At 32.3% G+C, this 16,091-nt stretch overlaps 1 protein-coding gene across 8 annotated transcripts in view; it reads right to left on the bottom strand.

Annotated features, from left to right (window-relative positions):
- EML5 (EMAP like 5) overlaps window positions 1-16,091 on the bottom strand; it is a 200,746-nt gene that overhangs the window by 16,357 nt on the left and 168,298 nt on the right. For all 8 annotated transcript variants that reach the window (XM_031952379.1, XM_031952380.1, XM_031952381.1 and 5 more), the window contains 3 exons: window positions 7,942-8,115; window positions 5,433-5,641; window positions 2,901-3,058 (listed from right to left, as the gene is read on the bottom strand). In XM_031952379.1, the coding sequence (XP_031808239.1) occupies window positions 2,901-3,058; window positions 5,433-5,641; window positions 7,942-8,115 (541 nt within the window). The remainder of the gene's footprint in view (window positions 1-2,900; window positions 3,059-5,432; window positions 5,642-7,941; window positions 8,116-16,091) is intronic.

Raw genomic sequence — 16,091 nt, 5'->3', positions numbered from 1 at the left:
CTGATGAGCTGATGAAAATAATCAAAGGTTGATACAATGATTAACAAATGCTTAATGTAGATGTCACATGCTTATTCTAGAAAAAAATGCCTTACAGAACTTACATTTCTATGAAAGAAGATCTAAGGATCACCAAACACTTTTAATGGGAGGTAAGGCAGAAAAAGATTTAAAATTAAAACCAATAATTGTGTACAACCACTGATTGGTTCTAGTTCTTTGGTGGTCATATAAAAAAGTTGTTTTAAAAGAATGGCTTTCAAATAATTTTAATCTACCTGTTGAAATATATTTTAAGGATAACAACACTGTAACTAAAGCATTACTAATTTTAGATAATGCTCCAAGTCATCCAACTACATTTGGTTCACTGTGGGAAAATGTGAGCATACAAATCACTGAGATGTAGATAAAGTATTCCATATCTACCAGAGTATTTATGAAGACTTGAAGAAAAGTTCAGTCTACATTGCAAAAATAAGTAATAACATTTTTGTCGTATTGTTAGCATAGGCCTATTTTTAGGTTCAATATTAATGTTCCCTCGTAGTCAACTGATACCCATCTCCAATACAAATGTTTCATTATCCCTTAATCCCACTCTTAACTCTGTGGAAGCTCTTCCCCTATTTACTGCAGCAGGCTTCGTCCCATAAGGGAAGCTGAAGCCTAATCCTGTACCCATATATGTCATTCCATTCCATTCTCATTTTTGTCTCTGGAGATTTTTTTACTTTTACCTCAGCAGCCTCCACACCTATGGTTCCCCTCTTCTAATCCACGAGTTTTAGTCTAGATATATCATTTCAGGAAGTTCCTAGCTCATCCCTGCTCATTGCTCTATAGACTCAACTCCTGAGTTTTGACCTTGCTCCCTCAATGGTATCTGTCTTTACCTATTCCCAGCTAATTTTGTGTTTTTCTCTCATTAGAATCTAAGCTCTTTCAGAATATGGAGTATCTTTCTTGCTTATATTTGTATTCCCAGTACTTAACATAATGCCTGGTACAAAGTAAGTACTTAATAAATGCATTATCTATTGTTTTCTTTTGATCAAAGTTTTCAAAATTCTGTAAAGGGTATCTATCACTGCCTACCTTCTAATCATTCAGGTTTTGCAACTCATGTGTCATTCTCAATTCTTTCCTTTCACTCACTGCACATATACAAGCATTTATATACAAGACTTATATACAAGACTATTTCTGTCTTCATAACATCTCCTATATCCACTCCTTTCTCTCCAGTCACATATCCACCAGGCCCTCATTCCACCATGCTTGCATTATTACAATGATCTTCCTACTTTAGTTTACTCTTCACTCTACCAAATAAATTTTTTAAAGTTAACCATGTCACACTCTCCCTCTTAAGTCCAGTGGCTGCTTATTATCTCTAGAATCAAAATATAAATTCTTATGTATGACATTTAAAGTCCTTTATAGCCTGTGTCCAAATTATCTTTCCAATCTTATTATTCGTTATTCCCCTTCTCATTCTATATACTCCAGGCAAATTTGTTTTCTTATGGCCCATATTCATACAAAAAAAAAAAATCTAAACAGGAATAGGAAATTAAAGTATGATATCATTCATTAAGCAGATCCATGAAAAAAAACTGGATTTATTATGAAAATTTTCTGCTGAGTCAGAATCAGAGACTTTGGTTTATTTTTGTATAATGTATGATTTTCAACAAATATACACATGGTTCTTACTAAATTTCAAGACCAATTATTTTTGATTGTTATATTGTATATCTTGTAAAAAAGTATCTAAAAATTTATCTCCTTAATTAAGGAGATAATTATTATAATAATTAAATTAATAATATAATATTTAATTATTAATTATTATTAATTAAAATTTAAAAATATTAATTATAAATAATTAATATAATAACTTAATTAAATCGGTCATTCAAATTAATGGATTAAAAATAATCATTATTATTTATGAATCTGCCCACCTACTAAAAAATACACAGGGATTATTAAAAAATAATGAAAAATATTCAGTCACATTGTTCTCAAGAGCAAAAAGGTTTTTCCTACCCTTAATAACTTTTCAAAATATTGTTTGTTTCTTATGTCATACTGATAATATTTTTCTATTTGTTTTATAATGTTCAAAGAACATTAGTACTTATATATAATTTATAAATAAATATGAAAATGTTGGAGTATAGATTAAAAACTTTTTTTTTAACTGATAGAAGTACATGATTAAGTTTGTAGATCACAGGGTGATTTAAGCCCAGATGATGGCAAATTTATCTCAAACAAAAACTATAGTTGCAAGTAATTGTTGAGACATCTAAAGATATATGTTCACTAGAAAACATTTCTCTACAAATATTTATGTCAAGTGTGTGGAAGGAGTTTAAATACTTGTGGAACTAGATTATAGTTAAAATGATCATGATTCACATTATATAACACTGTAAGACTTAAAAAATTTTTCTTCTAAACAAACTGTGAATAAAATTTTTCTTCTAAACGAACTGTGAATAAGTAGTATGTTTTTTCATTTTACAGATGAATAAATTTTTTCTTGTTACTCAAGTTTAAGGGCTTGCCCTAGAGGTCATCTTGTTAGTAGGAACTGGGCAAAATTGGTATTTGAATATAGGCCTCTAAATCCAATGTTTTGAAGATCTTATCTATTAACATATTATGCCAGAGAAAAATTTGAATAGGTAATAAAGATAAATGAAAAAAATAAAGAAGAGAAGTTTGTGAAAAGAAAAAACTGACATAGCAAAAAAAAATCAAAATAGGTTCATATAGCTAAATATGTAGCAACTTCATAAATATTCAGATATATTCAACTAAAGTTTCCAATTTGTTAACAATTCTAGTAAACATTTAAAATAAGAAAAAAAAAAAAAGACACTTACGGTCTTTCTTTGCCACCAGTGACTATAAGCCCATCTCTAAGGGTTGTGTACATCGCAAAGACAGGTCCATTATGAGCTTTCGCCACAACACGACATAGAACGTGGTCTTTCCACACACAGACATCTCCACTGATGGTACCTGTAAATGTCAAGTTATTCTGAAAGGGGAAAAATATACTCATCAAAAGATTCAAATGAGGAAAGTAATGGTTGCAAGCAATTCTAATACAAAACATATGACTTCTCAGTGCAAACAATGATTATCTAGATTACAGATTACTGATGCCTGTCATATCTCCTCACCCAACTATTTTTTTGTTATTTAATATTTGTTAGAATATATTTCAGAACACAAAAGCCTTGAAAAATGTACAACTCAGTGTTGTTATTTTCAATTGTTTTGATAAAAGATATTGTCAAGAGAAGTGGTTGAAATTTTTAAAGTCATGTTTGAGAAATTCTCTGAATTTAATTATCTTCATTAACATTTTTATAAATCCATGACTATGGGCTTCCACAATGAAGCAAATCACAATCCATCAATGCCTTAGAAAATAATATTGAATAACAAAAAAAAAGCCCTGCTGACAATACTTATGAGCCTCAAATGAAATTATTTATGTTCAGTGCTTTGAAAACTTTAAAATGCTTATATATTAGTTACTTTATTATGTATATAAATTTAGATTAGCCACCAAGAATTTAGGATAACAATAGTAAGTAAACATTCCATTTATCAGCCACCCCAAATTATAAAGTTAAATTTTATTAACAAATTAGAAACTTGAATTGATTAAAATGCCAAATTGTATTCCAGCAGTTCTTTTGTGAAGCTTACTTACTAATGATCTATGAAAAAGATAAAACTAAGAAACAATCCATTAGAATCATTCCTCTGTGTACCACAGTTGTTTCTCCCTTCCTTTCATGTGTTTTTCTCTTTTCTTCCCATGAACAGGGAGTAAAGGTTTCTAAGCACATCTAATTCCATGTGGAGATGTAAACAGGATCTCTGTTGTCTCCATATTTCATATAACTTCCCTCCAAATCTTCTCAATGCATAAATCACATCAGTTTCCTACACTTCTAGTCATAGGATAAAATAAAAACTCCTTGATCCAGCATTTCAGACTCTGTCCTTCTGGCTCTACCCAAACTTTCTAGACATATTTTCTTCTTTCCAATCTTATCTCACACTTCTTTGCTTCATACATTCAACATTTTAGTCAGACCATTAGTTACTCTCTGATCCTGTCCTGTCTTCCTCTACCTTCATTCATTCACAGTCCATTCCTCAGGAAGAGAAAACACTTTTTCATTATTTTTTCTGGTTGACATTCTCTTTCTTTAAGACCTGAGTTGATCTATTTCCTTCATGAAGGTCTTATCTTATCTCCCAGCTGAAACAAACTCTTCTTTCCCAAAATTTTCTTAGAGCACTTTATCTGGACCTCTTTTTTCCCTGGTCATATTCTATTTCATGCTTATTTTTTATACATGTCTTCATTTCATATATACACATGTATAAATATGCATACATATATGTATGTACATAAGTATACATATATATGCACAGATAGTAATATACATGTGTGTATATTGTAGTATAATATCTCTTCCAGTAGGATTGTATTATTTTTCATCTTTGTATCCCCAAACAAATATAGTATCTTACAATGAGTAAGGAGGCACTTAAATAAACATTTATCGAATTGAACTCAAGCTGCAGAAGCTTGTTATCAAAAAGTATTTAAAACACAAACCTGAAACATAAAAAGTAGAGAAAATTACAAATACAATTTGTGCTTGTTATAAATTATTTTTCTTGTAGGAATGCAGGCATGGTTGCTGCTACTCCTTAAAATGAGAAGCACTTTGTAGCAATTTTAAAAACTGCTGAAAGAAGATATCCTTAGGAGATCTGGATGTCTGTTTATTCTGTCCCCTATAGTAATTTTGAGAAAGTCACTAGTCTTCCATATACAGAGATTAACATTCTATGATTGTACTAAGAGGTATATAAGATTTGGTATATACTTATAAGTATGACAGTCATATTTATAATCTGTAACATCAAATTCTTTTCTAAAAACAAAACAAACAAAAAAAACAATTCAAGGATTCTTAGACACATTTTAAAGAGGAAGAAAAGGAAGTTCCAAAAGGATAAATAGCCTGGCCTTGCTCACCCAACTGAATAAAGAGCTGAAGTGGGAAATGAAAGTCTATTGATTCAAAACTTTATCCACTATTTTGTCCTAATACTTAAATAAACTACTATTTCCTTCTCCCCATTAAGCTTCCTCCTGTTTGAGAATAAGACTATCAGAGAAAGTCAGTGAGGTTTTATTATAAGAGATGTGCATAGTTTATAGTTAACAGATTATATAAGCCAGAACGTAATAATGATTCATTTATCAAAGTAAGGAAATTTAGATAAATACACTTAACATATAAACAACAGTTAAAGTGATATACATGCAAAAACAGACACACATACACACTTTTAAAAACCTCAGTAATGATACATACTGCTCCAAAAGCTACAGCTAGCATTGTCTGCATCCGGGTATCTTCGATTGTACTTAACAATCCTTTCTTACTAAGAAGAGCTCTTCCAGCTAAGGTCCAGAATCTTACATGTTTCACTCCTACTGAAACAAACTGAGAATCTGAATCTGGTCTGAATTCCGCCACAAAAATACGTTGGTTGTGACCTGCTCTGCTGGCAATTTTAGCACCTAGCAACAACAAAAAACAAAAACTCTATAAAAGATCAAGTTTAAAATTTTCCAATAAAACTGATTACTTCAAAAAATCTTATTTATCAATACTGTTGCTTTATAATTTATTTTCCCCCTTAATTCCATCTCCCTCCCACATATAAACCATGTTTTGTAAAAAAAAAAAAAAAAAAAAAAAAAAAAAAATATATATATATATATATTTTAAAAGAGGAAAAAAAACAGCGCAATAAAACTAACAAATATATTTACTGGGTTTGCCAACATTTGTGACATGACATGCCTGCAATTCCTCATCTCTTCAATGAATGAAGGGAAGTTCATTTTTGCACTATTTTCTAGGATGAAGAGTAGCTATTATGTTTACAAAGAATTTGATTTCTTATTCTTTGTCCGTCTGGTTTAAATTATTACATAAACTTTGCATTTGTTATTTTTCTGGAATTTTGTTATATTATCTTGCATCACTTCATATAAATCTTTCAATGATTTTCTAGCTCCTATATATTTATCATTTCTTATAGCAATATTTAATTACATTTATGTAACAGTTTTGTGGCCATTTCCCATAGGTCATTCAATTTATTTCCAGTTTTTTGCTACCACAAAAGAACTGCTATGGTTGAGTTAAATGGTACCTACAACCATATTTGCGGCTATGACCTCACTGGAATATGCTGAGTAATGGGTATATAGTCGTTTTAGTCACTTTAAAAAAATTACAAATTGTTTTTAATAATGGCTGGATTAATTTATATCTCCAACAAGAATGTGCCAGTATATGTTGAGTTCCATTAGGCTTTCCAACATAGATGATTTACAGCTTTTTTGATTAATAGGCTGTGAGATGAAACCTCAAGAGTATTTTCTTATTATCACTGATGTGGTGCACTCTTTCATATGATTGATAATATTTTCAATTCTTTTAAGAGCGATTTTTTGTCATATTCTTTCACCACAAGTATTTGAGAATGGTTTATGGTCTCATGTATTTTAATTCCCTGTCAGATTCCTATTAGAGATTATCAGATCTTCAGAAATAATACTGCACATAATTTTTCCTAATTGATACTTTCCCATATTATTCCTGCTGCAATGAAAAGCATTTCATTTCTGTAGAATCAAAAAGACCTTTTATTTTTTGTGATCTTTTCTATCCTTTATCTGATAGCATTCTCTCATAATCATAGCTGTAAAAACTACTTGATCTTATACTCTTCTCATCTTTTAAAAATCATTTAATCTTTCATTCAAATTACACATCTATTTTGAGCGTTATTGTGATATCTGGTATAAAATGATGGTTTAAAACTTATTCTGTCAAATTGCTTTCCAATTTTCCTAGAAGTTTTCACTGAATAGGTCATTTCCCCCAAGCAATTTTTATTCTTGGGTTACTGATTTGGAACATCTCTGATTTATATTCAACTTGTTGAAATGATCTGTTTCTAAGGTTGTAAGTGAAAAATCAGAACAATTACCTCGCTGCCATCCCTTATCAATGTGATTACATAAGGATCACTCATCTATAGGATTCTCAACATATCTTTTTTTTTTTTTTAAATTATAGCTTTTTATTTACAAGTTACATGCACGGGTAATTTTACAGCATTGACAATTGCCAAACCTTTTGTTCCAATTTTTCCCCTCCTTCCCTCAATCCTCTCCCCCAGATGGCAGGTTGACCAATACACAAAATATCTTCTTAGATATATTCTACCCATGATCTTAATTATTCAAACCTTAAGTTCTTACAAAGCAGGTATATTTTACTTTATATCATAATGTTCCCAAAAAGTTTTATATAAACAGAAATCTATTAAATTAAAACAATTTCTGCAATGGTTTTCATTACTCTTCTGAGATGATGTATTTTAATTTTTACTGGTAGTGGTATCAAATACTTCATTCATTACTCCCCAGTTTCTCTGTAGAATCAGTTGCCCAATAAACATATTATTGAAGGTAATTATCTGGCAAATCCTTTTAAAAAATAAGTAAGCTGCTTCTTATTGGCTTTCTTAAAATAATGCCGGCATAAATATGCAGATAGTAGACACTATCAGTGTTGGTTATTTGTAACAAAAAAGGCAAATCATGAAACTAATATAAGCATTTCACATAAAATACATTCTAAATAATATTCTATAACAAAATCTAACAAACTTGATTATTTGTAACAAAAAGGCAAATCATGAAATTAATATAATAAACCACATAAAATACAATCTAAACAATATTCTCTAACAAAATCTAATAAACATAACTTATAATGAAAAACAATTTTTTTTTTTTACCTTCTTGCCACTTCCAAATGGTAATGGTATGTTCTGGGTCCAGACCCACAGACAGCAACAGTTTTCCAGTAGCACTAAAGCTAACAGAACATACACCTTTTGAATGGTAACATCGTAAGATAGACAAAGTTTGCTTGTTGACTGCATCCCAGATGTGTATAGAAGGAGCTGTAGCTAAGCAATAAGTAAAAAAACAAGTTTGTTATAGATTTGTTACAAACGCTGTTTTAGTTTCTATAAACAGTATATGATCTCTAAAATATAAAACAGTTAATGAATTAAGGACAATATCTTATCTTTTTAGAGAGAATACAAAAAAATTTTACAATTTAAAATACTAAATAGTGAACACAATGTGATGATATGGGATATCCAAGTTTTAGTTAGTTTTAAACTTACACAATGGACACTGTTCAAGGTAATACCTTTATTAATTCAATTTGAATGTTATAACATCACTATTTGCTGACAATTTACACTAGAACTTTTAAACTCCTTAAATTGAAAACCTAACTATATTCTTGGGGCTGTACAATTAAGATGGATAAGAGAGATAAAGAGAACCTGAAAAGATTAAAGGTATATCATTAAAGATTGCTAAATGCTAGCTATACTAACGTACAACCAAGTTGTTCTGTGGCTTACTGTTTATTTTCTTTTAAATATTTATCTCTAGTGTGGGGCTACTATACTTTTAAAAAATAACTATTTTTCTGAATATATTTTATACACTGAAAATATCCATTCTCTATGAATCCCTCCATTTATAATATCCAAATGAATTTTGAAAACATACATTTAGTAGCCAATTTAACAGTCCCAGAAAGTGAAGGAATAAAATGAGTTTAGATATAGAAAAGATACATACAGAATAGAAAGACGATGACCTTAAATGGGAAGACATGAGTATGGGAAAAAAAAGGGGGGGGGGAGGGAAAGAACCTTGGAGAAGACAGCAAATGAACTAATTTTTTTAAAGGAAAAAAAACACCCACTTTATTCTATTTTATTTAAATATATTTTATTGATGATTCTTCCAAATAACTTTTCAAAAAGGCAAGACGAACAATTAGTGCATTAATATATCTGCTTTCCCAAACATTCTTGTAATGACTGCGCTAGCACCCAGGACACCCCAGAATCAGCCAGAGTCAGGATAAGTAAAAGTCCTTCTTTATTCTTGGTCTTAGACTCAGGAATCGAACAGGATGCAAGCAGAAGCTCCACACTTGCCTTCCACCTTGTCTACTGCTGAGAGTGTGTGTCCCTGGCTCATCTTACTCCACCCTCCTAGTCCCTCCTACAATCCCCTATACACCAATCATTGAGCCAGTACGGATAGTGGAAAGGACCATTTTCCAAGCATATGCCCATAGAGTATTGTCCAATCAGTAGTTAGCCTCAAGCACTTAACAGTCCCGACCTCAGTGCATCAACCCAATAGTTTCAGCCCTCTACACATTCTTCTACATCTGTCATTTTCATTTATTGTCAATTTTATCAATCTGAAAGGTATGCAGTAGAACCTTAGTACTGTTTTAACTTCCACTTGAAATTACTAATATTTTGGAGCATTTTTTCATACATTGTTGACACTTTTTTCCCCCAGAAAACTGCTTGCTCATATCCTTTGACCATTTGTGTAATTGAGGAATGGCTTACATTTACAAATTTGAATCAATTACTTATATATATTCTGGGGGAAAATTTGTAATAAATTGTCTTTTTTTTTTTATTAAAAAGCTTTTTATTTTCAAAACATATGTACAGATAATTTTTCAACACTGACCCGTGCAAAACCTTGGGCTCCACTTTCCCCCTCTCTTTTTTCTCCCCCCCCCCCCAGATGGCAAATAATCCAGTATATGTTAAACATGGTAAAAATATATGTTAACTCCACTATATAAATTGCATATCTTTTGATCCCTTGATACCACTACTAGGTCAAAAAGATCAATAAAAGAAGAAAAGAATTTGTAGCACAAAAATATTTACAGTAATACTTTTTGGCAAATAGCTAAAAGCTAAGGAGAGTGATTATCAACTGTGGAATAGTTGAAAAATTATAATATCTGAATGTAATTATTATATATAAATGCAATACTATTTGTTATAAGAAATTTGACAATGAGTTTCAGAAAAACCTGGGAAGATTTGTATGAATTAATGAAGGAAGAAGTGAGCAGAAACAAGAGAATACTTTATACAATAACAACACTGTAAAGACAACTATAGAAGATTTAAGAACTGTGATCAGTGCAAATAACTAACAAAGATTCTATTATTTATTTATTTAATTTTATTCCTTTTTTTTTTTTTTTTTGGCTGAGGCAATTGGGGTTAAGTGACTTGCCCAGGGTCACACAGCAAGGAAATGTTAAGTGTCTGAGGCCAGATTTGAATTCAGGTCCTACTAACTTCAGGGCTGGTACTCTATCCACAATGCTGCCTAGCTGCCCCCCTCCCTCCCTCCCTCCCTCCCTCCCTTCCTTCCTTCCTTCCTTCTGTCTCTCTCTCTCTTTCTTTTTTATTGAAGCTTTTTATGTTCAAAACATATACATAATTTTTCAACACTGACCCTTGCAAAACCTTGTGTTCCAGTTCCCCCCCCCCAACTCCCACCTCCTCCCCTAGATATCAAGTAATTCAATATATGTTATGTTAAACATGGTAAAAATATAATATAGGCACATCTTTATACAATTATCTCTAACAATGATTTTAAAGTATGGCTGATGAAGCATACTATCTACTTTCTTACAGAGAAGTGATGGACTCAGGGAGCTTTTTAAATTTTTTTTGGACATAGCCAGTATAAAGAATTAGTCTTGCCTGACTGTGCATATTTGTTACAATGCTTTTTAAAAAAATTATTCTTATAAAATTTTGCAGAGAAGGTAAAGTAGATTTGAATAAATGAAAGAGTATTAAGTAGGCACTTAATATGTATCAAGCACAGTGCTAAGCTTTAATGATAAAAATACAGAAGGATAGTCCCTTCCCTAAAGGAGCTTTCATGTTTATATTCTAATGGAAGAGACAACATACAGTGGCAATGGGTACTTTGAAAAATTGCTAATACAATGTGTGGGATCACGGGAAAGGAGACTGACACACTTCCTCCAGGAAAAATGGCATTTTGATTTGGTCACGGTTCTAAGACCAGAGGGAAGAGAATGATACACACTGGGTGTTAAGCAGTTGTCAAGAGTGTTGAGAGGATGAAAATGGCATAGAGAGTGAAATAAAGTATAGCTGGAGTTTGTCTGAAACAGTGGGCCAAGCGAGACAGTCACATAGAACCTGCTAGTAATTTATGCTCTCTCGGATCCCTTTTTGAGGGTAATATGAGGTTTCAGTTTCTATACATTTACTATCTTCTACTCTCATTCTCAAAACCATGTCCCTTCTACCAGAGACTTCTTCTCCTGTGTATACCCAGGATAGTCCATATTCTTTTCCCATCTTTGTTTTCTTCAGCATCATTTCTTCCTTTCTGGAATATGAGTATCTGAGGCATAATTTGAAGCCAAGTCTTTTTTACTCAAAGTATAGAACTCTATCAGTTATATCATGTTTTAAGGACAAGAAGTTCTTGGAAAGGTAGATAAAAGTTTGTGGAATTGATTTATTGTCTTTATTTTGGGGGGGAGAGAAGGAAGGTGAAGTATTGGGTTAAGTGACTTGTGAAGGGTCATACAGCTAGTAAATGTTAAGTTTCTGGGACCAAATTTGAACTCAGGTCCTCCTGACTCCAGATGACATCTAGCTGCAACTTTTACTGTATTTCTAAAGGCAAAAGGATACACTTTTTCATTAAATATTTGGTAATTTTGTACTATTAAATAAACTCATCAATAATTAAAAATATTTGCAAAAAGACCATTGTAATGGACCAGAACTCTGGAGAAATATACTTAAGGCAAGAAGTTGTTAACACAGTGGAAGTGATAAAATAATAGTTAACTAGTTTAGCATGGTGATTAGTATCTCTCTATTTCTCTAGTTCAGTATGATTGATTTAATCTTACAACAAATAATGGTTCCCTAGTGATATAATGATTGGTTTTTACTCAGTATGATGAATTGATTTAATTGTAATAAAGCATATAAAGTGGGGACAAACTCAGCCAGAGAAGACGACTTGACCAGCCTCATGGTGGCTCACATTAGAATCCAGGAATATTCTGGACAGCAGCTGTTACAGCTGATCATCCTATGCTCACTATCTATGTAAATGGCATACCACTGGAAGGGTTGGTAGACATGGTGCAGATCATACAGTCATTAGAGGTGACAATTGGCCCAGTCATTGGCCAAAGATTAATGCAGACACTTATATGTCTGACATAGAAGGATCAATAGCAACTGAAGTTAGTTCTGCCCCTTTGAGATGGACATTTGAAGACAAAACAGGAGTTTTTACTTCTTTTATAGTAGAAAAAAATCCCCATCGATCTACAGGAAAGAGACATCTTACACCAGTTAGGATTACAAATGAGTACTTTGGCTTTTTAGTCAGGGCTGCTGCCTGTACTCTTACCTGTTCCCATTCAATGGAAAACTGATACACCAGTGTGGGTAGAACAGTGGCCCTCAGCAAGTGATAAAATTCAGGCCTTATTAGATATAGTACAGGAGCAGTTTGACCAAGGACAGTTACAATCTTCTCTAAGTCCTTGGAATTCCCCTATATTTGTTGCAAAAAAGAAAATTGGAAAATGGAGGATGTTAACTGATTTAAGAAAAGATGGAAATTATGGGAACTCCTCTTAAAGGACCAACTATCTTTACAGATGCATCCAAACATAACATTTGTGCTGTATACTCTCAAGACTTAACTATAAAGAGAGTAGTCAGAATTCCTTTTCAGTCCACTCAGCAGAATGAATTATATGCAATCCTTCTAGCTCTTACTTAATATCCAGGAGATATAAATATAATATCTGATTCAGCCTCTTCAGTAGGTGTGGTACAAAGAATTGCCACAGCCCAAATAAAATTTGTAGTTTCTAATATATATCAGCTCTTTAAGGAACTTCAAGAGCAAGTGAGAAAGCATCTGGGTAAGATTTACATCTTGCATGTCCATTCTCATAGTGGACTTCCAGGTCCTTTTTTTCATGGAATTGCTCAGTCAATCCAGCAGTAATCCTCTGGGGAAGAGCCTACAGTTATTGATGGACAGAGTGGATGAAATGATCCAGGATATTGTTAAATATAACACCTATATGAGAAATACCAGTAAGCAGCAGCAACAGAAATATCAGTATCAGCAATGTCGTTAGCAGGAGAATCCATAGTACCAGAGCCAAAGAGAATCTCCTATCCCTGAAGAGGACGTGTCCAAATTCTTTAAACCTCTTCAGCCACCTGCCAGTACGGAGTGTCTTCTTATTGCAGGCCAAATTAACACTTATTGCCAGAACATCAAAGAGTTCACTGTACAGAACTTGGGCTCAGGTTCTTCAAGAGTATAACAACTAGAAAGAGGAAACCCACTACTTCTGGTTTGATGAGTTGTTTCCACATAAGGTGCTGATAAGTATTCTGAGATCACTGGCTGACAGCTCTTTCAAGAAATAAGATTTTCTTAATGAAATTGACAATAATAATCTGATATCATTGACTTAGAGCCACCATGAGGCTGGTCAAGTTTTCTCTGGCTGAGTTTGTCCCCACTTTATATACTCTATTACAATTAAATCAATTCATCATACTGAATATAAACCAATCATTATATCACTAGGGAACCATTATTTGTTGTAAGATTAAATCAATCATACTGAACTAGAGAACTATTAATCACCATGCTAAACTAGATAACCATTGTCTTATCACTTCCAGTGAGTTAACACTTTTTTGACTCAAGTAAATTTCTCCAGAGTTCTGGCCCATTACAAACCATCATGAAAATAACTGCAATACGAATGTTTGTGGCAGCCCTTTTTGTAGTGGCTAAAAACTGGAAACTGAATGGATGTCCATCAGTTGGAGAATGGCTGAATAAATTGTGGTATATGAATGTTATGGAATATTACTGTTCTGTAAGAAATGACCAACAGGATGATTTCAGAAAGGCCTGGAGAGACTTACACGAACTGATGCTGAGTGAAATGAGCAGGACCAGGAGATCATTATATACTTCAACAACAATACTATATGATGACCAGTTCTGATGGACCAGGCCATCCTCAGCAACGAGATCAACCAAATCATTTCTAATGGAGCAGTAATGAACTGAACCAGCTATGCCCAGAAAAAGAACTCTGGGTGATGACTAAAAACCAATTACATTGAATTCCCAATCCCTATATTTATGCACACCTGCATTTTTGATTTCCTTCACAAGCTAATTGTACAATATTTCAGAGTCTGATTCTTTTTGTACAGCAAAATAACGTTTTGGTCATGTATACTTATTGTGTATCTAATTTATATTTTAATATATTTAACATCTACTGGTCATCCTGCCATCTAGGGGAGGGGGTGGGGGGGGTAAGAGGTGAAAAATTGGAACAAGAGGTTTGGCAATTGTTAATGCTGTAAAGTTACCCATGCATATAACCTGTAAATAAAAGGCTATTAAATAAAAAAATTAAAAATTAAAAATTAAAAAAAAAAGAAAATAACTGCAATATTTGCACCATCATCTATCGTAGAGAATAAAGAGGAAGAGAAAAATCAATGAAGAATCTGATAAGAGATAATTCATTATAAACTTTTATATCTGGTGACAAGTACAAAGGAAGGGATAGGTGAGATTAATAAAAAAGAATAGTTTAGGATTCAGTAAGGAAAAAAAAAACAGAAGACTTATAGCATATATAATACCCCATATTTAAGAGTCACAAATACTTTTTTTTGAGAAAGGAATCAGAAAGTGGTACATTGTTAAAGTATAATCAGTTTCATGTTGTGTCGGTCAGAGTTTAGATCACTCTTGATGTAACTGTCTGTCTATTGTCAGATCAAACTTGTTAGAATAAAGATAAAAATTAACAAAAAGTTAAAAGAATAAAAATGAGACAAATGTATCATGCATAATCCAAATTGCTTCCATATATTCTATCTAAACATATTGTTAACATTAATAATGGGAAATAAAGGAAAGGATATTGGCACTAATTGTAACAATTTCAATGAAGTTTAAGCAAAGTAAGTCGACTGTCATTAAAAGGAGACCAAAGGAATATAAAAACTACCTTCATCAGTTAACATTTACCTTACTTACCTGGCACAAATATGCCAGCCAAAGGTAACACTGGGTTGGAATATAATCTTGTTTTCAAAATCTTATGGATAAGAATGGTGGAAGATTATGACTATCACTGCCTTATAAAAGAAAAAAAAAAGGAAGCTGTGCAGGATAAAACAAGTCTTAAGAAACCATAGCAAGACTCAACTAAAGCAGTCATCAAGAAGGCCTTCATATCTAATTATTTATGTTATTGTTATAATTTATATATATATATAATATAATAATGTTAATTATATATTATTTAGTTCAAGAGATAGTAGAATATAAACTACAGCAAGCTGGCTCAGAATCATAAACAAATGGATCAAAGTCCTGTGTCTGCCATATACTTTGCCTGGATGACAATCTCTTAGTGCTGCAAGCAGCTTTCTTAAGCCTAAATTATGGAGAAGGTGCTAATCTGTTAGTAAAGTGAGTTTCCTCATCTTAGAACTTTGTCAATGAACTCATAGTTACAATTTCTTATCCTTGTTCTCTATCACGTTAGTACCTATTAGTTATAGCAATATTTGACTGGAAAGGAAAAACATAAAGCAACAAAAAATCAATAATTCAAGATAGAAAAGTTCAAAATTTAAATATGTAACAATATATCAGTACCTAATTCGTCAGGTAACAAACTATGTGTATGAAACGGAACAGACTTGTGATTTATTTAGTATTGGCCCACCTATATAGTATTAGAAAACTGTCGGGGGTACTGCTGAGATCTGCTTATAGTCAAATAGTATATGTTGAAGGAAGGACCTGAATTCAGATCTTCCTGTCTCTAAAGCTAGTCCTCTATATGCTGACTTCGTGTCAATCATACATACATACACACACACACACACACACACACACACACACACACACACTCAACTCCACAGGATTTCACATATTATTTTAG

This window comes from Sarcophilus harrisii, chromosome 2 (assembly GCF_902635505.1).
Source record: "Sarcophilus harrisii chromosome 2, mSarHar1.11, whole genome shotgun sequence".
Classification (NCBI taxonomy): domain Eukaryota; kingdom Metazoa; phylum Chordata; class Mammalia; order Dasyuromorphia; family Dasyuridae; genus Sarcophilus; species Sarcophilus harrisii.
This window is presented reverse-complemented; position numbering and strand designations above follow the sequence as displayed.